At 34.5% G+C, this 26,127-nt stretch overlaps 1 protein-coding gene and 1 long non-coding RNA gene across 2 annotated transcripts; both read left to right on the top strand.

The window, feature by feature from the left end:
- The first annotated feature begins 668 nt into the window (after positions 1-668).
- On the top strand, positions 669-8,171 carry LOC108340432 (formin-like protein 5). The gene is made up of 7 exons (XM_017577822.2): positions 669-1,599; positions 2,946-3,714; positions 3,801-4,599; positions 4,680-4,882; positions 5,369-5,604; positions 6,281-7,145; positions 7,861-8,171. The coding sequence occupies exons 1-6, from the start codon at positions 1,438-1,440 to the stop codon at positions 7,127-7,129; spliced, it is 3,018 nt and encodes a 1,005-aa protein (XP_017433311.1). The 5' UTR covers positions 669-1,437; the 3' UTR covers positions 7,130-7,145; positions 7,861-8,171.
- Positions 8,172-12,722: 4,551 nt separating this feature from the next.
- LOC108340197 (uncharacterized) lies at positions 12,723-13,157 on the top strand. The gene is made up of 3 exons (XR_001833180.2): positions 12,723-12,793; positions 12,870-12,965; positions 13,041-13,157. It is a non-coding gene; the product is annotated as an uncharacterized LOC108340197 (long non-coding RNA).
- Positions 13,158-26,127: the final 12,970 nt, after the last annotated feature.

Genomic DNA, 26,127 nt, shown 5'->3' with positions numbered 1-26,127 from the left:
ACATGAGGATGTAATATATGCATTTTTAAAAGCGAATACTAAACAAAAAAAAACCTCTCAATGTAAAGATCAAGTAAGCAATTAAGCCAATTTTTTTTGTGAAACTTGAATATTTTATAGAAATCCATATTAAAAAGTTAACAAATCTGAATTTCGAAAACCTTCTCCATTTTACATAATCTATGATTCTTTTGCTGGTTCTTTTATTTAAAAATTTTCAAATAAATTAGAAAATCATAACATAATTAAACCTAAGAAAATTTAGAATAATAGAAGACAATAATGATTAGGAAATTCACATTAAGTATTTTGAAACATACATCACATTTTTTATTTATAGTTCCATGAAAAGAGCAGAGCTGAGAAAAAAAAAATGAAACAACTACAACAACATAAAACAATAAACAATAATAATGGATGAAACAACGAGAACAAATATAAACAGATGTCAAATATTAGATTAGCTAAATTCATATTTTCTCAAATAGTTTTTTTCTTTGTAAAATAGTACATTAATACATTTAAGTTTAATTATTCTAGTCAACCTTTCACAATTAACGAAAATAAATATTAACACACAGACATACCACGCTTTCTGCTGCTGTTTTTTAAATTTCAAATGTAGTAATTAATATATGTTAATTTTCAAACTTTATATAGATTTCCTTTTGATCGACGCTGGAATAGAAAACTGAGTGGAAGACATTTTGAAAGTGGCTGCCTTGCAATGACTGAATCCACCATCCAGAATCTTTTCTCCAAGACGGTTCTTCACGCGTAGGGTTCTTCTGTCTGGCGCCAAGAAACTTCCTTTTCCTTAGCAGCAACTCTCCCAACACATTCATTTTTTTTACTATAAGTCTTTGCTTTTGGTCATCTTTTTACCATTTATGACACACTTTCTGCACACGGGAAAAATAAAAAGTTGTCGCAATCAGCAACATTTCATGGTCAACAACGGTAAAAGCCGTCCTTTTTGAGGTTGGATCCTGCAAGAAGGAAATATCCTTTTCTTGAATCTTAATTTGGAGCTCCAGTTTGTGTTTTCACTTGGAGGGTGATTGATGCTTCGACACCTACCCAAGATTTTGTTTTGTTTGGAGTTGTTTTCTGATTGATGCATGTGGTGGGGTTTGGCTGGACTTGATCTGAATCGATAAAAGTTTGAAGCTTTGGAGAGGGGCAAGTATTTTTGGTGTTAGCTTTCGGTCTTTTTGTTTGATCTTGAAGTTTTGGTTTTTGCTGCAACTCTTGGTTGGTCTTGACGGATTCACCTCTGTAAGGTACCGAGTGGGGTTCTGTTGAAGAATTGAAGTGGTTTTGAGCTGGATTGTGAAAAGAAGGTTCTTTTTTTTCTTGGGGCTGTTTGTCGGCCATGAAGGGATTGGAGGGGGATTTTGTCCTTTGGTGAAATGAAAAGCATATCAAACACTTGGAATGGGAATTCAAAAACATATGGTTAACGTAAAGGCTAGCTTAGGTGTTCTTGTGGTTCTTCTTCTTGTAGCAGCAGTCAGTCCTTTGGAGAAGAAGGAAACAGAAGATGATTTTGTTAGAAAGTTACTTGATCCAGCATCTGGGTTGTTCGATGAACACACGGTAAGGCTCCCTGTGTTCGGATTTTGTAGGTTTCTATTATATATTTGGTTTGGTTTTATGTTCAAATAACAAAAATCCAAAAGGTGATCACCTGATCATGGTATTGGAGCTCAGAAATTTTGTTTCTTACCCTGAGTGAGGTGTTTGCTTTTTGTTTAAGGGTTGGTGTGAATGCTTTGTTTCACTTTCTCATTCTTATTCTTATCTTAATTCTCTTAGACTGACATTTCTTTCATTTGGCAATCCCAATCCCAATAATGCTGTAAGCTTTTTAGCCCAGATATGCTATAGTTTTTTGTGCTTTTGCTGCATAATTCTTAACTCCTAAGAAAATGGTAGTCTCTGGTTAATATGAAATATATTTTGGCTTCTCATAGAGGTAGCTACATAAAAGTAACTAATCTTGCAATGATTTCAGCCTCACATTGAGCTAGTTAACATGGTTACCTAAATCCTTGATTCCATCAAGTTTTGGTCAAAATTGGTCTTAGTTCTTATAGTTCAAAGTTGTTGTTATTGGTCCTTGCTTTTTTATAATTGGAATCATCGTTTCGGGACTATGCAAATTTTGACAGTAAATGAAGGGACCTAAAACACATTTTTTCTTAATAGTATGATGCTCTGATGAGATTTGGATCTAGAGCCAGAAGAAGTTGTTCCGATGTCTGTCAACTTTTTGTGTAAACTGCGAACCTCTAGACTGTTTGTAGGTGATATTGATTGCATAGAGACATCTCATTTGGATTAAATGCAAGTATTTCCCTCCTTTACTGCGCATTTGGCTAGGTCTAGTTAGTCAAATTCTATTGCTATCTTCTGCATAACTCTTTGCATATAGAATAGTGGTTAGAGAAGAGGAATGGCTATAGTACGTTTCACTACTAGTTATTTTCCAGTATGACATCTGGGTCTTACATTGAACTGTGAACTATGCATCCTCTTGTTTTGCATTTTCTGTGTCCACAGATTAAAATGTTCCATCCTTAATCGGAGATCTTACATTTGTGCAAAGTTTTAGTTTTAGTATGTTGTATTGTATGGTTGCCATAGTATATAAATACTAATTTTGAGAGATAATCATCTGTTAAATACTCTATTGTGTGTGCTGTGTTTACATGAGAAACACAGACTTGATGAAGTTATGTTTGCTTGAGCATTCCTTCCAAGTTATTTTTCTAAATTGTTTTGTAATTGTTGCTAGTTGTCATCTGACTCTAAATTATAGGGACTTCATTGTTTTATTATTATTCGTTAGATTTGGGAACATATAACTCTAAAATTTGTTTCCATGATTTGTAAGTTTTAATTGGATAGACTCTAAAAGTTGTTAAGTTACATGACTGCAGGAAAAAGTCTTATGGAAATATTGCAGGAAAGGTTTATTTCATTTAGTGAAAGATGTTGAGAATCATGATTTGTGTCTTTCATGGGAATTATCTGGCAGCGCCAATATAATCAGCTCAGAGATTCAACCATTAGAACGAGAAGAGACCAAAAAATTTATCAATGCTTACTGTTCTCAATTCAAGGACAACATTCTTCACTGTTTGAGAAAAGATAATCCCCCATTACCTGATTCAGGAAAAGAGGATGATTCCAATATTTGGCATGTCACTTATATGGCACCACTTTTTTCCAGATCCAGTGCTCCTACGAGAAATTTTGGTCGTATTTTGCTCCAGCACATATCAGAACCACCTAGTCCAGGCCCTGCACCTAGTTTAGCACCATCTTCTGAACCCAGTCCAGCACCATCTTCTGAACCCAGTCCAGCACCATCATCTGAACCCAGTCCAGTACCATCACCTCATTCTCCTCCAGTACATAATCTTCCTAGACCACTGCAACCTTCTGCACCAACACCCTTTTTTCCAAAATTGACACCACCAGCAGCTTCAGATATTTCTGCTCCTCCATCTCCGGAAGTTGACAAACAGGAAGATAGTCACAGTAATAAAAAAACAGTTGTTCTTGCAGTAGTTATAACTGCATTGGTGACATTTATAGCTGCAGCACTGCTCTTTTTATGCTGGAGGCGGCATCAGAGGACTGGCCATGTTAGACTAAATGATGATAGGCCTCTTCTCAGCTTGAGCATGAGTGACTACTCTGTTGGTATGTATCATGTTACCATTCATTTTGTACCTTGTTATAATACGTTGTACTTGTACTAGTCTTGACAAAGTGGACTTATCCTACAGGTCCTTCCAGTTTTTCTTTTGTGAATTCAATGAAAGGGGAGAAACCTGGGTTTCAGTCAGCTAGTAATAGTTTAGTAGACAATAAGTATACTGTGCAAGAAAGTCAATCAATAGGAGTTCATAATGCTGCTACAGGGTCACCATTTGAACTGAAACCTCCTCCCGGGAGGATGGGAATCATTCCTTCTGGAATGCCTCCCTTAAAGCCTCCACCAGGAAGGTTAAACCCTCCTCCAGGCAGATTAAACCCGCTTCCTCCTGAGCCACCTTCATTTAGGCCTTTGGATGCTGCAGCTCCTCCAGCATCTACCACTACTGTTGCTGCAGTTCCTCCTCCTGCCCCTCAAAAGCCTGCTAGCATTCCACCTACTCGACCACCTCAACCACCAATGGGTGCCAAACCTAGCCCACCTCCACAAACACTAGCTGGTTCCAGACCAGGTCCTCCTCCACCACCTCCAGCACTAGCTGTTTCCAGACCTGGTCCTCCTCCTCCACCACCCCCGGCACCAGCTGCTATTAAACCTGGTCCTCCTCCACCACCACCACCCCTAGTACCAGGTGGTTCCAAACCTGGTCCTTGGCCACCACCACCACCACCTGTTAATGGCGTAGCTCCTCCTCGACCTCCTCCATTTGGCTCAAAGGTGCCCCAGCCTTTGGCTAGTGGATCAAAAGCTACAGTTGCAAGTGAAGTTGATGCTCCCAAAGCCAAGCTAAAGCCCTTCTTCTGGGATAAGGTTCAAGCAAACCCAGATCAATCAATGGTTTGGAATCAAATCAAATCAGGATCATTCCAGTAAGGAATAAACACCAAGCCTCTTTTATTTATCAAATATAATTTATCATTAATGTCCTCAATTGACAAACATTTTACAGATTTAATGAGGAAATGATAGAGACACTTTTTGGCTATAATGCTGTGGATAAGAACAATGGTCAAAGACAGAAAGAGTCTTCCTCTCAAGACCCTTCACCTCAGTTTGTCCAGATTATTGACAAAAAGAAAGCACAAAATTTATTGATTCTGTTGCGAGCATTGAATGTGACAATGGAAGAAGTTCGCGATGCGCTTTATGAGGGTGCTTTCTTGCTCCTTCAATTTTCCTCTAAAATTGCTTATAACTGTAACATTAATATTGGTTCTTCTGGTGCACCCATAGTTGTCCTTATTTTATAGGTTTTAATATTGTTCTAAAATTATTTGATTATCATATGTTGAATACTAGGGAAGATAGATTGCGGTAGTCCTGCCTATGCTTGATACAATATTTTACTGAACAAATGGATTAATGCCTTTGAACCTTATTTTAATTTGAATCCACACAATTGCAATACTATATGTATTATGTTTTAAGAATTTTTCATTCCTTTTTAAATACGAATGTGTCACATATTGTATCTTGTTATTTTCAAAATAAATGTATTTTCATATCGGATGTGTTGTATACAATACACGTAATGTATTTGTGTATCATATAGATATAGAATTCTGAGAGAAAAGTTGTTTAGTTGGACTGTTCCACACTTGTATGAAAGACTTTCTCAACCTCATTTTGGCTGAACAGGACATGAGCTACCCCCAGAGTTCCTTCAAACTTTGCTAAAGATGGCACCAACATCAGATGAAGAACTTAAGCTCAGACGTTTTAATGGTGATCTATCTCAACTTGGTCCTGCTGACAGTTTCCTCAAAACCCTGGTTGACATTCCATTTGCATTCAAAAGAATGGAAGCTCTGCTTTTCATGGGCTCATTTAAAGAGGAGCTTGGAACTACTATGGAGTCTTTTTACATTTTGGAGGTATACATCATACGTGTGGTTGCTTTGCTTATGCTCTTTCCATCTTATTAATCATGGTGATTTAAATTTTTACTTGAACTGATTCCAACTGAGGTTTTAGAATTACCTGAGTATGTGCTATACCTATATCATCCTAATATGGCTACTGCCAATCACAGAACATCAATGCTATCATAGGAAACTGGTAAATACTTGGCTGAGTATGTTGTTCGTTGCGTAAGTAATGCCAAATTAAGGCTTTAATAATATAAAGTGTTTTGGTTAAATGACAAATTTCATTTGATTCAGATGTTGGTATCATTCGATGTTTTGGTTTAATGTCAAAATTATTTGAATATGAAGTATTTATTTCATCTGTCAAATCACTGCATGATTACTTTGTTACTCTGTTTCATTTTGCATACATATCCATGTTAAGAAATATACATGTAATTCAAGTAAATTTATAATTAATGTAAAATTCTGAGTTTGATTGCAGTTAGCGATCTGTTAGTTTTAAAAATGCTATCAAACATTACCTGGTTTAGTTTAGTTTTATGCTATGTTAATTAATTTTAAACCATGTTCTGTAATTGATATCCTATTGTCGTTTTGGAATCTCTGTTCATATTTGTTTACTTTATTATCTTCCTGTTACCTTGGAGAAATAATCTTATTCTTGTTGCAATTGTACAAGGTTGCTTGTAAGGAACTAAGAAGTAGCCGGCTATTTCTGAAGCTTCTTGAAGCTGTTCTCAAAACTGGAAATCGAATGAATGATGGAACTTTCCGTGGTGGTGCTCAAGCATTTAAACTTGATACACTTCTGAAATTGTCTGATGTAAAAGGAACTGATGGGAAGACTACACTCTTACACTTTGTTGTTCTAGAGATTATCCGTTCTGAGGGCATAAAAGCCGTCAGAAAGTCCAAAGATAGCCAGAGTTTGTCTATTATTAAATCAGATGACCTTCAGGATAGTATTCAAGAAACAGAAGATCACTACCATGAAATTGGCCTTCAGGTGGTTTCACACTTGAGCAGTGAACTTGAGAATGTGAAAAAAGCAGCAGTTCTAGACGCTGACAGTTTAACAGGAACAACTGTTAAACTTGGCGAAGGTCTCGTAAACACGCGAGACTTGATAAATAAAAACATGAAGAATGTGGAGGAAGACAGGGGCTTTTGTGAGACAGTGAAAAGTTTTGTGCAGAATGCTGAGGCTAATGTTAAGAAACTGCTGGAAGAGGAGAAGAAGATCATGGCTTTGGTGAAGAACACTGGTGATTACTTTCATGGGAATGCTGGGAAGAATGAAGGCTTAAGGCTGTTCATAGTAGTACGGGACTTCTTACTAATGCTGGATAAAATATGCAAGGAGTTGATAGACACACAGAAGAAGCAAGCAAAAACGGTAAAACAAGAGAATCCCCGGGGACAGTCTTCCTCTGAAACACGGCCACCACCTGATCTTCGACAGCGGCTCTTCCCAGCAATTGCTGAAAGGAGGATGATTGACATTAGTTCAGATGATGAGAGTCCATAGATTCAAGTTGAAAGTGGTATTGAAACTGTTCCCTTACTAAAAGCATATATACTTGTATTGCTTAGCATAATTGAAGACTTGCATATTGTTTGGCCTGGCTTTTCTAGATGTTAAAATCTATTTTAATACTGAAAGCTATTTTGATGTTAAGAGATTTAATTGAAAGTTAAACTTGCTAGATAGTTTGTCAACTTGTATAGGTGAGTAAGAGAAACACATAAAATTAGTTTATTTTGCTACTTTTAAAATGTCCTTTGAAGGAATGACAAATATTTGTACTGTCAGTATAATTGTTTTTGGTGCTATCATTCAATCACCAACTATTATGTATAATAAGTTTGTATACTTTAGAGGAGTGCTAAAAACACTCTTCCTCACACACCTCCCATAAGTTAAAATTCATTGCAAACTACAAAATCCTGAAAGAGAATCATGAAGTAGGATGTGGAACCCACAAATTTGTTTATTTAACTTTTCTCTTATTTTAATAATAATTAACGTTTAAGATGATATAAAAAATTATTTGACAATGTAAAAATTTTAATTTTGCAGTATATGTTCATTAAAGTCTTTATAAAGAGAAACTATTATGATTTAGGTATTCTGTAGAATTCAGCTTGGCTTTGCTTCAACTTTAAGAAGAAAAGTTCCAAATACTATCCAAATCTATTATGTTATTGATCATTGATATTTGAATTTGAACTGATGGTTCTTTTGGCGTACTTGTGCAGAAGGATGGTTGCATGTGTTTTTTCATGAATGATGGAAGTGGCATATATTTTTCACTTCTCAAACTAAATGTCATATGTACAGACCTGGCGGGAGCTGTTATAAAGCAATGCAATTGCTTTCTATCACCATTGATGTGCTTCATAGTTTGAGATAGCCACTTCTGGAACTAAAGTTTGTGTAGGGTCTTGATTTTTTCTCTCCATGATTCTTTATTGAATTTAGTATGTTAGTGCATTTATTTATTGAAAGGGGCAGGAGAATGTAGCATATTACTTTTCTTTAATGAACTTCAAATTGCATTATTTTTTAACTATAGATTTAACAACAAGATTGCACGATAATGAAAAAGGCAACCCATGTAGTAATCATTTTAGTAGATTGTTAGGAATTTTAACAAGTATAAGTTCTATTCGCCAGTTTAATATAAAGTATAAATAAGGAAGAAGATTTTTAATGAGTTTTCAATGGTGTTGAATTTTTCGTGGGAATTTTCCTCAAAAAAAATAGTCTAGGACAGCATAATTAAGCACTTGACAGAAAATTAAACTAAACTATGATCCAATGCTAATGCAAGCATTATGGACCCACATCGGTTAAAATGTTAACTAAGCATTATGGTCATAGGTTGGAATGCCACCTAAGCATTTGTGGTCTACACGTCTATTAGAGGATGATGAGAATACATTTATCTACAACATTGCTTTGTGGGACTAATGATTAATACACAAGACTTTATTTTATAGTGGTCACCTTTTGTATTTAGATTTGTAATTTTTTTTTTGTAAATTTATCATTTATACCATAATCTATTTATATTATTCATTAATCGGTAACTTTATTGGCAGATTAGTAATGTTGAAAGGGTTAATTTTAAATAGCGCAAATTTTTCAATAGTTGATTTGCTCTGATTTCCTAATTATTTGCACAAGTTAGAGGATAATGTGACACTTTATATCAAATAGGTCTTGGGATTCCTAAATCATATTTTTAATTTATGTTCAGATCAATTGGGTTGATAAATGTTGTACCAATTATATGAAACTACGTCCAATAGAACATTATTTAATGTTTTTTTGAAGTAGATATAGATCCCAAAAGGGTTGCATATGTTCTTGATTTTTGGTTTCACCCTCCTTGTCAATGGTTAAAATTCAATATTGATGTTGCAAAAAAAAGGCTCTCATGGTGTATTAGGTTGTGGGTTTGATACTTTTATTTTTCCTTGAAATAGATGAGTGTTTTGTTTTATAAATAGTAATACTATACATACTCATTTTTCATTTGTTTACATTGATTAATAAACTTGTTGAGTTTAACATTATATCCATTATATCTCAAAGTGACATTTGGTGTAATAATGTTTATATCTTCATTTATTTTAAGTCTTTTGGAGATAATTTTATAAAATTAGGGATTAGTTTTAGGCGCGGTGTCGCCTCAAACTTTTTTTTTAACTTTTTCTTTTCTTTTCTATTTATGTGATATTATAATTTTATATTTATCATTTCATGTTTTGGGTGTTGCTCCCTCCACCTTCCCTTTACTATTTTGTCCTTCAGTAAAATTTTATTTTTAGGGTTATTATTTTTGAATTTTTACTCACTCCCAATTCATCCCACTAATGACCTATTATTAGTCCCAGTAAGAAACTTTTCTTTCATTCTAATGTTAGACTTCTTCCTCTCTTTTTTTCACTGTGAGAATATATGTTCGTTCGGTGGTATACTAAGAAGTTGCAAAGGTTGGTGGTGGTGGAAAGAATTGATCAAGTTGTGTCGGGTTTGTCGGGTTTCATTGGTGCAGTGGTGCAGTGGTGCATCCTCTAGGTGCGTGAATAAACCCTAAAATAAAAAAGGTAAACTTTACACGGATGTTGACATTGGCGGAAGGATGTTCACATTCGTTTAAAGTTTATCTTTTTTTATTTTAGGTTTTGTTTTATTAGTTTATTCTTTTATTATTTTTGGAGATATTTTAATAATTTAATTTAAATGTTTTGATTTATTATTTTTGAATATATTTTTGATGTATTTTAATAATGTATATTTATATTAGTTTATATTTATATTTTTGTATTTTGGATGTTATATATAATTAGTTTTTAAATGTAATGATTTTGTAAAATATATATTTTTTATATATGATTTTTGTATCGTTTAATGCTTTAACAATTTTATAATTATATAAAAAATTACTTATTATTTTATTTATATGAAATATATAATTTAATTATATGAATATTTTTATATTTGTTTGATTAATTATTAATTATGTTAATAAGGCTCATTATAATTTTATAGGTGATTATTATTTAAAATGGATGAATATCTTCATATGGATTCTCAAATTGGTTGTAGTTTGAAATCCGATTTCTCTTCATCAATTAGCAAAGTTGTAGAGGGAGATTTAACAAAAAAATTTACCACAAATGAAATATTTCGTTCACAGGAGTACTTAATTCAATGGGTAAGAGGGATGACTTATGATTTAGGATTTGTTGTGGTAATAGTAAGATCTGACATAGCTACTGGTGTACGGGGAAGAAAAATGTTCGTCATACTTAGATGTGAAAGAGGGGGAAAATATCGGAAATACAAAGCCGATGCGGTGGCTAGTGTATACGGCACTCGTAAATGTGAGTGTCCGTTTAGATTAAAGGGTAAACCATGTTTAGATGGGGCCGAATGGGTGTTGAAGGTGATGTGTGGACATCACAACCATGAGTTGGCTGAAACTTTAGTTGGTCACCCTTATGCTGGCAGGTTAAATACGAGTGAGAAGTAATTACTGGTTGATATGACAAAGAGTAAAGTTACACCTACAAATATTTTATTAACACTCAAAAAAAATAATGATTGAAATGTCACAACGATTAAACAAATCTACAACGCAAGGCAAGCCTATAAACGATCATTAAGAGGGTCCAGAACTGAACTACAACAGCTTATGATGTTGTTGGATCGGGATAAGTACATTCACTGGAGTAGGTGTGTTGATGATTCAGAGGTTGTTACTAACCTGTTTTGGACACATCCTGATGCGGTCAAATTGTTAAACTCATTTAATGTTGTATTTTTTATGGATTCCACACATAAAACAAATAGATATAGACTTTCGTTGCTTGAGATTGTGGGTATGACGTCTACAGGCTTAACCTTTTCAGTAGCATTTGCTTTCTTGTCTACTGAAAGGCAAAGTAATTTCACATGGACTTTGGAAAAGCTGAAAGGTTTATTTTTAACATCAGAGGGTGGTCCTAAAGTCATTGTCACTGACCGAGACTTGGCTTTGATGAATGTCATTGCAAATGTATTCCCTGAGTCATATCAGATGTTATGTCGGTTCCACATCCTTAAAAATGTTAAAGCTAAATGCAAAATGTTAGTTCATTTTACTGAGGTTTGGGATGTGTTGATGAATGCATGGGAAAATGTGATGGATTATGCTGATGAAAGCTTGTTTGCTGAGTGTGTGAATGGTCTTCAATACGCAAGCAGCTCATGGTCTTTGTTCTTTGAATATGTGAATCAGACTTGGATTATTTTGTACAGTACATACTTTGTAAAGTTCTAGACGAACAAAGTAATGCATTTAGGGAACACAACCACAAATAGGTATGTTGTAATGTTATTTTATTTATTTGTTTTGTAGATAAATATTTATTTGCAGTTGTTGATGTTTTTTATTGTTTCAGTGTTGAATTTGATCATTGGAGCCTGGAGAAAGTTCTGGGCAATAGTATGGGTGATTTGTGTTCTTGTTGGGATAATATTCATAATTTCATTATCCTACAACATAACAAGATTAAGGCGTCATTTGAAAGTAGTCTATTTCTCACAAGTGACCATTTTAAAGGCTATCGATATAGAGAACTTATTGGGCGTGTCTCTCAATATGCATTGGATCTCATTGCTAAGGAATTGAAAATAGTGCAACAGATAGGATTGAACTCCTCAAAGTGTGGATGCGTATTGAGACGTACATTCGGTGTCCTCTGTGCATGTGAATTAGCACGGTATGATCCTAGGATGATCCTTGTGGCTGAATTTCATATCATGTGGCGAAGATTGCATTTCTCAAATGTTGAATTAAATGAAACTGAGCCCTAGTTATCCATTAAAGATGAGTTGAAACAAGTAGAAGAATGATTCAATGAAGTTGACATTAGCGTTAAAGTCACCATTAAGAAGAAGTTACTTGACATTGTTTGTCCTACATTGACATCAATGGTCCCTCCATTACATAAAGTCAAGACAAAGGGTGCACAAAAAAGTAAAGTCCAACGAAAAGAAAGGTCTACTACGCGGGATCCATCATATTTTGAGCATGTGGATGCCTTTCATTCAACCATAGAATCTTCATCTGTGAGAAGTAAATTACAATCAAAGCCAAAAGCAGTGAAGAAAAAAGAGAGTTCCAATGATATAACAGTTTGATTCTACTACTCACCCCTTCATTGTGGACGTTGTTGATGTTGTGGCTGATGGGCAATGTGGGTATAAATGCATTGCTGCGTTGTTGGGACTCGGAGAAGATTCATGGCCCGTTATCAGGAATGAGTTGTACAAAGAACTCAGTGAATGACATGATGAATACACAAGGCTAGTAGGAGGCTATGATAGACTAGAAGAACTGAGGAACTCTTTGTTGGTGTAGTCACTGTCGACGATAAGTGTTTCCCATTTTATGTATTTTATTTATTACATCTATTTTTTCTAACAACTTGTTTTATTCATAACAGGCTAATAGGAACAATTGGATGACATTACCATACATTGGTTATGCAATTGCTAATCGATATAACGTTATCTTAGTGTGTATGTCATACTATTAAAATTATACTATCTTCTCACTACGTTCCACACCACCTTCTGATATAACAACATTGCTTAATTTGTATAGGACATGTTCATGGATGTCATTTTGTGCAAGTAAGTGTATTTTTTTTATGATTTCATTTTAAAATTACTTATCAGTCAATTAATTATTGTAATTTGTATAATGCAGGTTAAGCTACAAGAAGGTTATCCATTGCCCATGGTGAATATAACTCAACATCGCTTAATTTGTATAAGACATGTTCATGGATGTCATTTTGTGCAGGTAAGTGTATTTTTTTGTGATTTCATTTTAAAATTACTTATCACTCAATTAATTATTGTAATTTGTATAATGCAGGTTAAGCTACAAGAAGGTTATCCATTGCCCATGGTGAATATCATGTTCTCAACCTACTGTTATCCTGAGGCACGAGCGTGGTCATCTATTTATACTAGTAGGATGCAAGCATTTTCACAGTTGATGGGCATAACAACATCTTATGTTGACTTAGGTGATTCGTGATATTTATATTATGTATGAAGATATGTAAAAATACACTATTATATTTCTTTATTTAAGTACTTATTCTTAGTATTCGTGATATTTATATTATTATTAATCGTGATATTTATGTATTATTTATTTATGAATGAAGATATTTATATTTTCAGTATTCGTGATATTTATATTAGTTATTGTTAATTAAGTAATTAATTTTTCCACTTAAACGTATAAATATTTGATCATCTATATAACCAATATAAAAGAACATGTAACTCAAAATAAAAACATTAAAATTATAAGAAATTATAAATGTCTAATACAAATACAAAGGAAATATAACATCAAATAATACATAATGAGAAAAAGGAAATATAAAGTCCTATAATACATAATGAAAAAATGAAATACAAAGTCCTATCAATTAGACGTCGACCGTCTACCACGCACATGCCTCTACCCTCTCCTAGTCGGGGAATATTCGTCGAGTCCCTCATTAGCAATCTGAAGCAGGTCCACTAACACCTGATGTGCAATAGTACCTTCGGTCACATGACGACACGATATCAAGGACTGTAACATTCTCGCCATTCGCCTAAATCTAGCCTGCATTATAATTATATCAAACAATTAAATAAACAAGGTGAAGAAAATTTAATAATATAAGTAATGAAAAATAACATACCAGGGTGCCAGATGGTGAAGGTGGAGACGGTCTACGATGGGGTCGCGCCTCCTGTGGAATATCGGGGCGTTGTCTAGGCGCAAGAGGCAGTCGTGCGTCATCTACAACAACAATAATATAAGGATGTGAAACCCTCCTAAACCACTGAATGTACCCATCGACACAGTCAGAAGGGGATGCTGCATGTCTGACATTACTCACAATGTGAGCTCTGAAGTGCAACCAAACATGATCAATGGCCACTATATCTACATCTGGAACCGCAGTCGGTGATCGTGGAATGTCTTGCTGAAACCCAAATTGCCTCAACACACGCTCAGGCAAATGACGATAAAGGGTGTCACCAATTCGAATCCATCCAGAATACATACAAATGTCGAAGAATGGCTGAATGGCCCGATGCCCCTCATACGGATGCCATACAACTCCACTGTATGTCAGCGCATCCAACTATGACCGAATCTCCGCAAGAGTGGAACTCTGTCTAGGGCTCTGCCACCGCATGGCACATGGTGTGGTATCATCGTAAGAAGTCACCAACCGCCTCCTTCCCATGCCAGGGAAATGTTTGTATATCCAACTCTAAAAAAACAATTATTCAATTAAATTTCATCCATCTTCGAACATGGAAATAAATACATGAAATAAATGTTAAAGTTATAACTGTATTTGAAATAGAGTCAAGTATTCGGCCATCTGCTTCGTGGAGGCGAGACTCGCATTCCCGAGTTGCTCGTACAAATGGGCGAGTGCAGCAATGCCCCAGGCATATCTGCCACATGCGTGTACATCTCTAAATAACAATAAGTAAGACACGCGTATATAACTGACACTCTTATTTGCAAAAATCGTGCATCCTACTAGATACAACAAATATGCTCTAGCAGCATAGTCCCAATGCTACAACTCACACCTTTGAACATATATCTCTCTAAACCAACTAAGTCTGACTTTCGGACCATGTGCGTCCTCCATCTCAGCACCAACTGTGCCACCATCAACACCGAGCAGCTACACAAGGGCTGTACGAGTCTCCTCAAACTCCAACTCCTCTAAATCACACATTTGTCCCATCACGGGCAGATGAAGTAATGTCAAAACGTCATCAAGAGTAATCGACATCTCCCCTATAGGGAGATGGAAACTACTGGTCTCGAAATTCCACCTCTCTATGAATCCGAGGAGTAAGCCCTTATCAACGTAATCATAACAAATCTCTGTGAGAGGCATCAAATTGGAGTTCAACACAATAAGTTGAATTCCCTCGTGGCATGTCCCCTCGATCCTACACATCAATATCTAATAAAATTTCTATTAAAAAAATAATAAAATAAATTTTATTTTTGCACTCACCCAGTCTTGTGCGTCAGCAACGAACCATCACGTGGACCTCTAGGAAATCCACCGACATCCTCTTGTATGTTATGAATATCTGCATGCTCCTCCTCCTCATCATCGTCGTCAAGGGCCTCAAATGCATCCTCTTGACCATGAGTCTCATACGTCTCATATGTCTGCTCCTCAAAGGCTCGCTCCTCAACTATAGGGTCATCCTAGATAGGAGTTGCACGACTTCTACGAGCAGAAACGGTAGGTCTTCTCCTAGCTTCATCCTGCGCCGAACTCTCTGCTCGATAACTCTCACCTCGAGAACTAAAATATGCACCACGTGTTCTTGTCATTTCTAACAAAAATTTATTTGTTTCATTTCAAAAATTAAAAAAATTATTGTTTTAAATATCATTAATAAACTATAAAAAATACAATTCAAAATAAATTAAACTAATAATAATTAATTTATTAACTACAACAAAAATTAATTAAAATAAACAATTAGCTAATTAATTCAAAAAAAATATTTAAATACATTTCCATTTAATTATTATTAAATTAATTATTATTACAAATACAAATTTACTATAAATAAATTAAATACAAATACAAATACAAATTTACTAACATTAAATAGAATTAAATTAATAATATTTATTTCAACAAATAAAAGTAATTTAAATATATAAAAAATTACGTATCTAATTTAAACTTAAACAATTCATTTAAAAACTACAAATAGAAAAATTTATAAAATATTAAAATAATAATCTAAAACGTGAAATAAAATCTAAAACTCTATCAAATAAATAAATATATATATATATATATATCAAATATTACTGTTTAAAAAAATTAAGAAAAAAATATCAAATATATATTTTCCAATTATAAATACTAAAAAAAATTAAAATATTAAAAAAAAATACAGCACCCTAGAGCCAAAACAGATGTGGGATATCCGATTGGCCTTCAACGGATATCTCACATCCGTCAATGAAAGTCGGACATCCGTGAAAGTCCAAACGGATATCCCACATCTGTTCTAGCCTTTCACAGACACTGTTTAGGCTATGCAGGCGAACAATCAAGCGACACAGCGGACAACAATAAGCACAGATTCAAAATAAACCCTAAATTAAACTAAAAAATGGTGAGCGGAGAACCAACCTAGACAACCGTAGATCCACGCTCCTCCACGCTAGATGAACGACCTCCTCCACGCTGAACAAGCTCCTCCACAAACGATAATCAAAACTTTGAAACCCAAAAGGAAAATGAAGAAGAAAGAAATGGAGGAGGAGAAGTGAAATGAAGAAGACAATTGGGTTTGGGGTTGTAGAGTAAAACGAAAATGGCAGAGATGGGAAGAGAAATTGTTAAACAGAAATGGGAGAGATGAAAAGATTGGGTGCAGGGAAAGTAAATTAGGAGAACTAGCTTTCAAATAAATTAAAATAGTAAAATAGTAAATTTAAAAAAATTTAATTTAAGGATACAATTGGAATTAAAGAAAATTGGGGAGGTGGAGAGAGAAGGGAGTAGTGGTGGAGGAAGCAACACCATTTTCTTTACTTTTTTCATTTAATAAATATAATCTTGTATTAAATATAGGTAGATGTTAGAATAAGTATTTAATGTAGGTGATGAATTGTTGTATTTGTGAGTTGTTAGTATTAAATGTCTAGAGTTGTTTAACATTAATTATTTAGATATTTATGATGTATTTTTTTTCTTATATATCAACTTAAAAGATAACCAATTTCTTAAGCTCTTTAACTCTTATTTTTAGTTTTAAGTTGATATTAAAATGGATCGATCATGCTTTGTTAGTTTTGTGATTGTCCACCACCATCCAATATTATTATGTGATGTTGTCAACTCTTTGTTGACCATCAACCACCACCAGCCATGTCTATTGTTCCTGACTTTCATCATCTATTGTGAGCAACTTTTCTTTGTCATTGGAATATCTCTAGGTCTTTTCCAAAAAGTTGGCATGGCCTATGAAGATTGTTGTTGTAATGTTGATTGTTGGTTAAATTCTCCTTTCTCAAAGTGGATACTATCGTCCTTAATGTTCTTTTTGATAATAAAATTTGTCACACTCAAAATAAATGTTTCTCCTTACATGGTTTCCCTAATAAGATAGAAAATATATGATATTCTAATAGAGTTGAACCATATTTTTATTATAAAAAATATCAAGAATATATCATGTTAGAAAATAATTGCCTTGTTTCTTTTACTAAGAGGGAGAGTGAATTGGTGATCAATAAAAACAATTTCTTTTTAAATCTTTTTGGAAAATTAGAATGATCTTTAATCTATCTTGAAACACAAGCAATCAAGCACATGCACTAAAAGTAAAAGAGACAGGGAAAGAAATACAAACAGGGGGTTTATACTATTTCGGCCTCAATGCCTACATCCAGTGTCCTTTCAATCAACCTAAGATTGAAAGCCAATTGCACCATAAAGATCTGAGGTTTTACAACAAGGCTTGTACAGAGATCACTTCTCAAGTGTAACTACCTCTCTAACTCACTAATCTAATATAGCCAATAACAAAACCCTACAGCAACAACAATCCTCTCCCGCAGTTACCCTTTGAGACACCTCTCAAAGTCCAAAGAACTCCATGTTCTTCTTCATGGCCATACACAAAGGGAACAACTCAATCCAATATTGCTAAACACGAAGTCTGATAAGCCAGGAGTACACCTCAATAGTGCAGTAGTTCATCAGCAGTGAAAACAAGAATTTGTTCTTCAAGAAACCTTCAAGATTATAAACTTTTGTATTCCTTGTTTCTTGCAGTTATCTATGATGTGATTTTGATACTAAATGCACCCTTTCCTACTTAGAAACTTGCTTGAAATCACATTTTTGCTTTAGTTTTGTGAATAAGAGAATTGAGGTTATACTTAATGATTTTATTACTAAATTCCCCTAATCTTGTAGATTAATGGAGTGATCTGGAAGAGGAGCAAAAGTATGAAGGATTCGGAACTCAAGGAGCAAGCAGAACTGTAGAAAAATAGGAAAAAACGCAGTGCTGAAAAACGTTGTCCAAGCCTAAGTGCACCTTTTAGGGAGGCTGAGCGCCAAAAGTTGTTGTCCAAAGCTTGGGCGCCCTTTTAGGGGCGCTAAGCGCCAAATTGAGTGTCGGTTTTCGCCCGGGCGCCCTAAGTGGGGCGTTGAGCGCCAACGAGATGGGCCTGAGCTTTTTTTCTGTTTTGATTCTGCTCTATTTAAAGGACCCATACGCCCTAGGTTTTGTATCTTTGCCAAACGAGGCACAACAACACACTTTTCCACTCTTTGAAGGCGAATTTTGATGCGGGAGCTTCCATCTTCAACATTTAGGGTTTTTCTATCTCATTCTTCTCCATTGTACATCTACTTTCACCATGACAATGGGGAACTAACTTCTATTTGTTGTTGGGGGATGATGTAACCTTGTGAACTCTCGTGTATTTGAATTGATTCTTAATAATTTATGCTCTCTTCATTAATTGTTAGGGTAATTCTTCTGTGATTAATGCTCGCTTTGTTTAACTCATTCATAGCGTGATGTATGAATTGCATGAGTGTCGGGAGGTTCCTTACAATTCAGGTTCTTATAGAACTATTCCTAAGAGCAGTATTTCTCAGGAATGGAGGTATGAGTCTTGGTCGTCTTAAGCTCCTGATCTTTAGAATTAATTATTAGGAATGCTAGGAATCGTATGAACTAGTAATTAAGGATAGGCTTTCTTCACTGAGGGATCGGGTTTTAAGTAATTTAGTGAGTGATGTTGATTTTAATGAAAAAAGAAGAATTCTTAGATACATGAGAGTAAACTTGGTGAAATCTCACCTCAACAACATATTCATCTCCTAACACAAACCTCATTCGTTCATCGTTGTGCTACTCTTCAAGTGATCAAAACTGCATTCATATTTAATTTTCTTTATTTGTATTCTAAACCAATGCTTTCGTTCCTTTTAAGTCTTAATTAATCAAGTTATCACACGACTGTCTACTGCCGAGAGTCTCTTGGGACACGATACTTGGTCTTTCCATTTTATATTACTTGTACGATTTGACACACTTGTTGAGGTACACTTGTCGAAGTCTCAACAAGTTTTTGGCGCCGTTGTTGGGGACTCACGGTTTAAACTATTCTATTTGTGTGATTCTTGATTAACTTTGACTTTATTTTTATTTTTCTCTTTATATTTTTATCTTGCCTTTTTGTTTTGTTTATTTCTAACAGTGTTTTCTAGGATTTTGTGTTTAGTGCATGCAGGATGCAATTCGGACAAGAAGTTAACTACATGGGCACTCAATTCCACCAAGGTAATTTCAACCATGGATGGTTACCTCATCCAAGCATGGGACAAAGTCAATTTGGGCAAGCTGTCAGACAATTCAACAGACCACCACCACCACAACAACAACAACAACAACAATGGCAGCAACAATCGTCTCTTTCAGAAAGAATGGCAAAGCTAGATGACACACTTCAACAGTTGATGCAGATGTTTGTATCTCATCATAAAAACACTGAAGCGACACTCAGAAGGATGGGGATGCAGATTGACACCTAGTTCAGAAGATGGAAGATTTTGGGGGTAATATGAAAGTTAACCCTAGAGAGGAGTGCAAAGCTGTTGTTACTAGAAGTTGCAGAATTTTAGATGAGAGAAAAATAGAGAGAAAAGAAGAAGAAAGGTTGAGTGAAAAAGAGAAAGATGTAGAGGAAGAGAAAGAAAAAGAAGAGAGTGAGAGAAAAGAAAAGGAAAAAGAGAGAGTAGTAGAGAGAAAAGAGAAAGTTGAGCCAAAAGAGAAAGAAGAGAGAACAAGTGAGGTTGAAAGAAAGAGAGAAAAGAAGAATATGGAAAAAGAGAGAAAAGAAAAGGAAGAGGTTGAGAGAAAAAAGAAAGAATTATATGAAAAACCCCTTCCTTACCCAAAGAATTATTCTAGGAAGGAGAAGGAAAAACAGTTTGAGCGTTATAAAGAAATCTTCAAGAAATTGGAGATTAAAATTCTTGTGATTGAGACATTGCAACAGGTTCCTGGTTATGTTAAATTCCTGAAGAAATTCAACAAAAAGAAAAAATATCCAGAAAAGGAAACAATTGAGGTACAGGGCAATTGTAGTGTGATCTTGCAGAAGGCACTTCCTCCAAAGGTTGAAGATCCGGGAAGTTTCACTATTCCCTGCATTATTGGGAGTCATGAAATAGGGAAAGCCCTAATTGATTTAGGGTCCAGTGTCAATTTGATGCCCTTATTTGTACTTGAGAAGATTGGCGGTCTTGAAGTCAAGCGTACAAAGATGACTTTGCAAATGGAAAATGGATCCATTAAGAAGCCCTATGGTGTGGTGGAAGATTTAGTGGTTTGAATAGACAAGCTTAGATTCCTGGTGGATTTTGTGGTGATGAAGATGTGGAAAGATATGAAGATCCCTATTACTCTTGGAAGGCCATTCATGAAAACGGCCAAGCTTATCATCAATATTGATGATGGAACTATAGCACTCAAAGACCAAGAAGAGGACGTGATATTCAGCGTCTTCAATGCTGAGCAGTAGATCCAAGTGAAGAAGATTAGTCTCAAAGCTGCATGTGAAGATGCATCAGGGACTAGTACAAAAGCTGCTAACCCAGGCAAGAAAGGTAAAAAATGTTTCCTGTCACAAGTGAAGGAAGAAGAAAAAGACAACAAAGGAAAAAGTGTTCATCAAGACTCTTTGGTCAAACATGAAGAACTCAAACCAGGCATAACAATGAGATTCAACAACAAATTTTGGATTGTGAAAGAACTTAAATCTGATGGACTGATAGATATTGAATCTCCAATTTCAAGAAGAGTCAAGAAGGTGAACATGAAGTTGTTGAAGATAAGTTGGTGTGGAGAAAGACAGGAAAACACCAAGATTAAAGATGTGACAGGAGCTTGATGGTGTCTAGCTAATGACATTAAAGAAGCGCTTACTAGGAGGCAACCCAGTTTCTGATTTTTCTTTTTTTATTGATTATTTATGTGGTTTGGATTTGATTTTTCTTTGTGTGTTTGAGTTTTTCTTTTAGGTTATATGCTGCTTCTTATGGCAGTGATGACAACATTTACTTATGGATGCTAGGAGGACTCAGATAACAACATTTACTGATGGATGATGTTATGATGAGGATGACGAATGATAGCATCTACTGATGGATACTGCTACAACATCTACTGATGGATGTTGATATGATAAGAATGGGGAATAATAGCATATACTAATGGTTGCTATGTGATTAAGCATCTACTGATGGATGTTATGAGATTAGACATCTACTAATGGGTGTATTGTCAGTGTCTACTGATGGATGCTGGAAGATTCAGATGATAGCGTCTACTGATGGATGTTATTTTACCTCTAGAACAAGATTTCTTTTATTTTTATGTCTATTTTTTTATTATTTTCATTGTTGAACTACATTTTGCTTCTGTTTTTATTGCTTTGTTTTGATTGTAGTATAGGTTGATGTACTTGGCTTGAATTAACTGTGCAATAATGATTTTATTATGATATGTTGTGTGATAAGATTGCTTTATGATGCTATATTATATTGATTGGTGTTGAGGTGATGCATGATGTGCTTATATACAAGTGATGGCTCACAGTTTGTATGAAATAGATGCTTGAGGTAAAATGTGATTGACATACTGAGCAGGATGTTTATCTGAATTCTAAACTTGAAAGTAACCTGTGTGACGAATGGGCTTCAGAGTTTTTTTTTTTTTTGTGAATAATTGCTATTACTTTGAAAGCATGAATGCTTTTGCCCAAATTTTCTGTGATTGGACTACTTGCTTGCAGGTTTCATATGATCAAGGTCATCTTTTATTATCCCTTCTTTTTAGCCTACACATGATTCTAGCCCAATAAAAAGAGAACAATTTGTTCTAACCTTTGAACCTTGAGCCTTAACATGTTTTGAAAACCCTTTTTGAAAATCTTTACTTTAAGTTAAGCTGATAACATTTGTGGGGTATTGATGAAGGTTCAAGTTTGGGGTTGCTGGAAATTTGACAAAAGAAATAGAAAGAAAAAGCATTGAGCTAAGCAGTGAGCAATTGAAAAGCAAAAGTAAAGAAAAATGAAAAGAAAAGAAAAGAAAAGCTCAATGCAAGGAAAAGTTGGGAATATGTGAGGATGGTTTTGGAAAGAGAGGTTGTGTTTAAATGATGAAATCATAGATGTCTCTCTTAACTCAAGGATTTTTTTGTCCAGAAAAACCAATTTTCTTCTTAGCCCAGTCAAGCTACAAGCCGAGAAAAGACCGTGTGATGAAAACTTACTTGTGAGTATGATTGATTGTGGTTAAATGAAAGGCAAAGTTAATTTGTGTGACATTGTGATAGCAAAGTGAAAGAGACACCAACACTTCATTATACACCTGTGAGTTTGAGTGATAAACTTTTGAGTGCTTGAGTGATACACTTTTGAGTGCTTGAGTGAAACACTTTCCTTGGTGAGGAGTAGTTCTTTGAATTCATGATTTCATCTTTGCCTAGTTGATTGATCATTCTTAAGGATAGCATCTATTGAAGTACATGAGCATCACATTGAGTTTGATTGAATTAAGGCATTTGTACATCTTGACTAACATCTTTATGATGAACTGGTAAAAGTGATTACTTGTCCTAGAAGAAAAAGTTTTGAAATATGCTGAGCCATTGTAGTAATTGTTGAGAAAAGCTCAGTTACATTTTTTTTTTCTTGAGGACAAGCAAAAAGTTTGGGGTTGTGATAACGGTTGAAAATACTGTTATCTGTGATGTGATTTTGATACTAAATGCACCATTTCCTACTTAGAAACTTGCTTGAAATCATGTTTTTGCTTTAGTTTTTTGAATAAGAGAATTGAGGTTATACTTAATGATTTTATTACTAAATTCACCTAATCTTGTAGGTTAATGGAGTGATTTGGAAGAGGAACAAAAGTATGAAGGAGTTGGAACTCAAGGAGCGAGCAGAACTGTAGAAAAAGAGGAAAAAACGCAGTGCTGAAAAAAGTTGTCCAAGCCTGAGTGCCCCTTTTAGGGGTCTGAGCGCCAAAAGTTGTTGTGCAAAGCTTGGGCACCCTTTTAGGGGCGCTGAGCGCCAGTTTGAGTGTCGTTTTTCACTCGGGCGCTCTTTTAGGGGTGTTGAGTGCCAAAATATGTGCCGCAACACGCCCGGGCACCTTGAGTGGGGCGTTGAGCGCCAGCGAGATGGGCCTAGGCTTTGTTTCTGTTTTGATTCCGCTCTATTTAAAGGACCCAGACACCCTAGGTTTTGTATGTTTGGCAGAGGAGCGCAACAACACAATTTTTCACACTTTGAACGCGGATTTGGATGCGGAAGCTTCCATCTTCAACTTTTAGGGTTTTTCTATCTTATACTTCTCCATTGTACATTTAGTTTCACCATGACAATGGGGACCTAACTTCTATTTGTTGTTGGGGGATGATGTAACCTTGTGAACTCTCATGTATTTGAATTGATTCTTAATAATTTATGCTTCTTTCATTAACTGTTAGGGTAATTCTTCTGTGATCAATACTCACTTTGTTTAACTCATTCATAGCGTGATGTATGAATTGCATGAGTGTCGGGAGGTTCCTTACAATTCAGGTTCTTGTAGAATTATTCCCGAGAATAGTATTTCTCAGGGATGGAGGTATGAGTCTTGGTCGTCTTAAGCTCCTGATCTTCAGAATTAATTATTAGGAATGCTAGGAATCGTATGAACTAGTAATTAAGGATAGGCTTTCTTCACTAAGGGGTCAGGTTTTAAGTAATTTAGTGAGTGATGTTGACTTTAATGAAAGAAGAAGAATTCTTAGATACATGAGAGTAAACTGGGTAAAATCTCACCCCAACAACATATTTATCTCATAACACAAACCTCATCCGTTCATCGCTGTGCTACTCTTCAAGTGATCAAAACTGCGTTCATATTTAATTTTCTGTATTTGCATTCTAAACCAATGATTTTGTTCCTTTTAAGTCGTAATTAATCGAGTTATCACACGACTGTCTAGTGTCGAGAGTCTCCTGCGACACGATACTTGGTCTTACCATTTTATATTACTTGTATGATTCGGTACACTTGCCGAAGTCTCAACACGTCTCACCACACCTCTATCTCTTTTCGCAATTCACAAAATATCATATATGAAAGTTAGAAATGACCCAAAAGTCTATAGAACAGTGTGCAGTGCGTCAATTTATATTTTTCTCATAACAGACGCAAACTAATTGATTACGTTAGTAATGTAATCGGTTACATTAATAATAGATGTAACAGAATTAAAATTCAAATATTTCTAATTGAATGCACATTTAATGTAAGTGATTTCTAATCTAGTCAACATATTTGAAAATATGACCGTTAATATTGTTATGACTATGCATGAAAACAATTTTCAAATAATAAAAGACTGAATTGATTACATGAATAATATAATCAATTAAGCACAACACTTAGGCATTTTGAAAAAGTTTTCTCTTCAAAATTGATCACAGCACATTTCAAAAAGATATATGCAAAGACACGAGTTTTAATCGATTTTACACTTAATGTAATCGGTTAAAATATGTTGTTTTGCCACAATTTAAAACATAAGCTATTTGATGAGCTTAATTGATTACAATATCATTGTAATCGATTATTTCATGATGAGTTGCTTTGTGCTTGTGGTTTTATCATACAAAAATATTTAGTATGCATACAGAAGATATAAACACAATTATGATTACAGTAGTATGTACACAATACAGATAATAACAAAACATTTATATATCAACATATGTATCAATCACAAATACACATTTCTGTTGTGTCATGAAAACATGTGTGTTGTTATAATCAATGTGTTGTCATCATCAAAAACAAACACATCAGGGAATAGGTTTAGCACTCATATTGCTCCCCCTATCAACATATCAGTTTGAAGTTCAACTACCAAGCACTTGATTAGTTCATCAAAAGTTTGCATCTCTCAAACCTTGGAATGGTAAAGTCCATGGATAATTGATTCATATGCATTAGATCGTATTTCTAGTTAGGTTCCATATTTAATTCCATTTTTCATCCTAAAATTCCTCAAAGTTATTACTTTAGCCAATGCATCCAAAGTTACTTCTCAAGGATTTGGTCAAATATTTATCTCCGTCTTTGATCCTAAAACATGTTCCTTTTGTCCTTAACTTTTTAAACTAAATTCCTTAAGTCAATTAAATAAATACAGAAATTGCTCAATAACATTTGATATAATTTCTTTTGTTATTCAAGAGTGTATGTTAGACACCTTTAAACAAAAACTAGAAAAACAAGACAAAGAAGAACCAAAAATAAACTCTCAAACTAAATAATTCACTTATTAACTGTAAAAGAACAATGTTTATAAAGGAAAAACTTCCTTTCTCACAAATTCTTCCCTATCACCAATGTTAACTTTCAATACAACAAAGATAACTCTCTAACACCTCCCAAAGTAAAACATATTTAGTCTTCTTTTCTAAAAGAAAAAGAAAAAATTGAATTAAAATGCACCTTTGTCCTTTAAGTATAATTCATTTTGATATTTAGGTCCAAGTTGAGTTTCATCTTTTGGGTTCTATTATTTTATTACTTTTATTGATTATTATTGTTGTTATAGTTGGGTTTACTTAATGAAGATTCATACGGACTTTTGAAAATCTTCATGTCATTCCTTAAAGAAACACTACTAGAATTTTTCATATTTCATGAAATTTTTCTTGCAAATTTGTTATAAAATTTTGCAAGAAAAGACTTTTCTTGTCATTTATTCTAAGAGTTTTAATTGGTAGGTAATTCTTTCATGGATAATTATTTCGTACAAAATTATAAAATTCACAGGTATTTCCTACAAAG

This window comes from Vigna angularis, chromosome 5 (assembly GCF_016808095.1).
Source record: "Vigna angularis cultivar LongXiaoDou No.4 chromosome 5, ASM1680809v1, whole genome shotgun sequence".
Lineage (NCBI taxonomy): Eukaryota > Viridiplantae > Streptophyta > Magnoliopsida > Fabales > Fabaceae > Vigna > Vigna angularis.
Note: the sequence above shows the minus strand (reverse complement) of the source record. Positions and strands in the feature narration are given on the sequence as shown.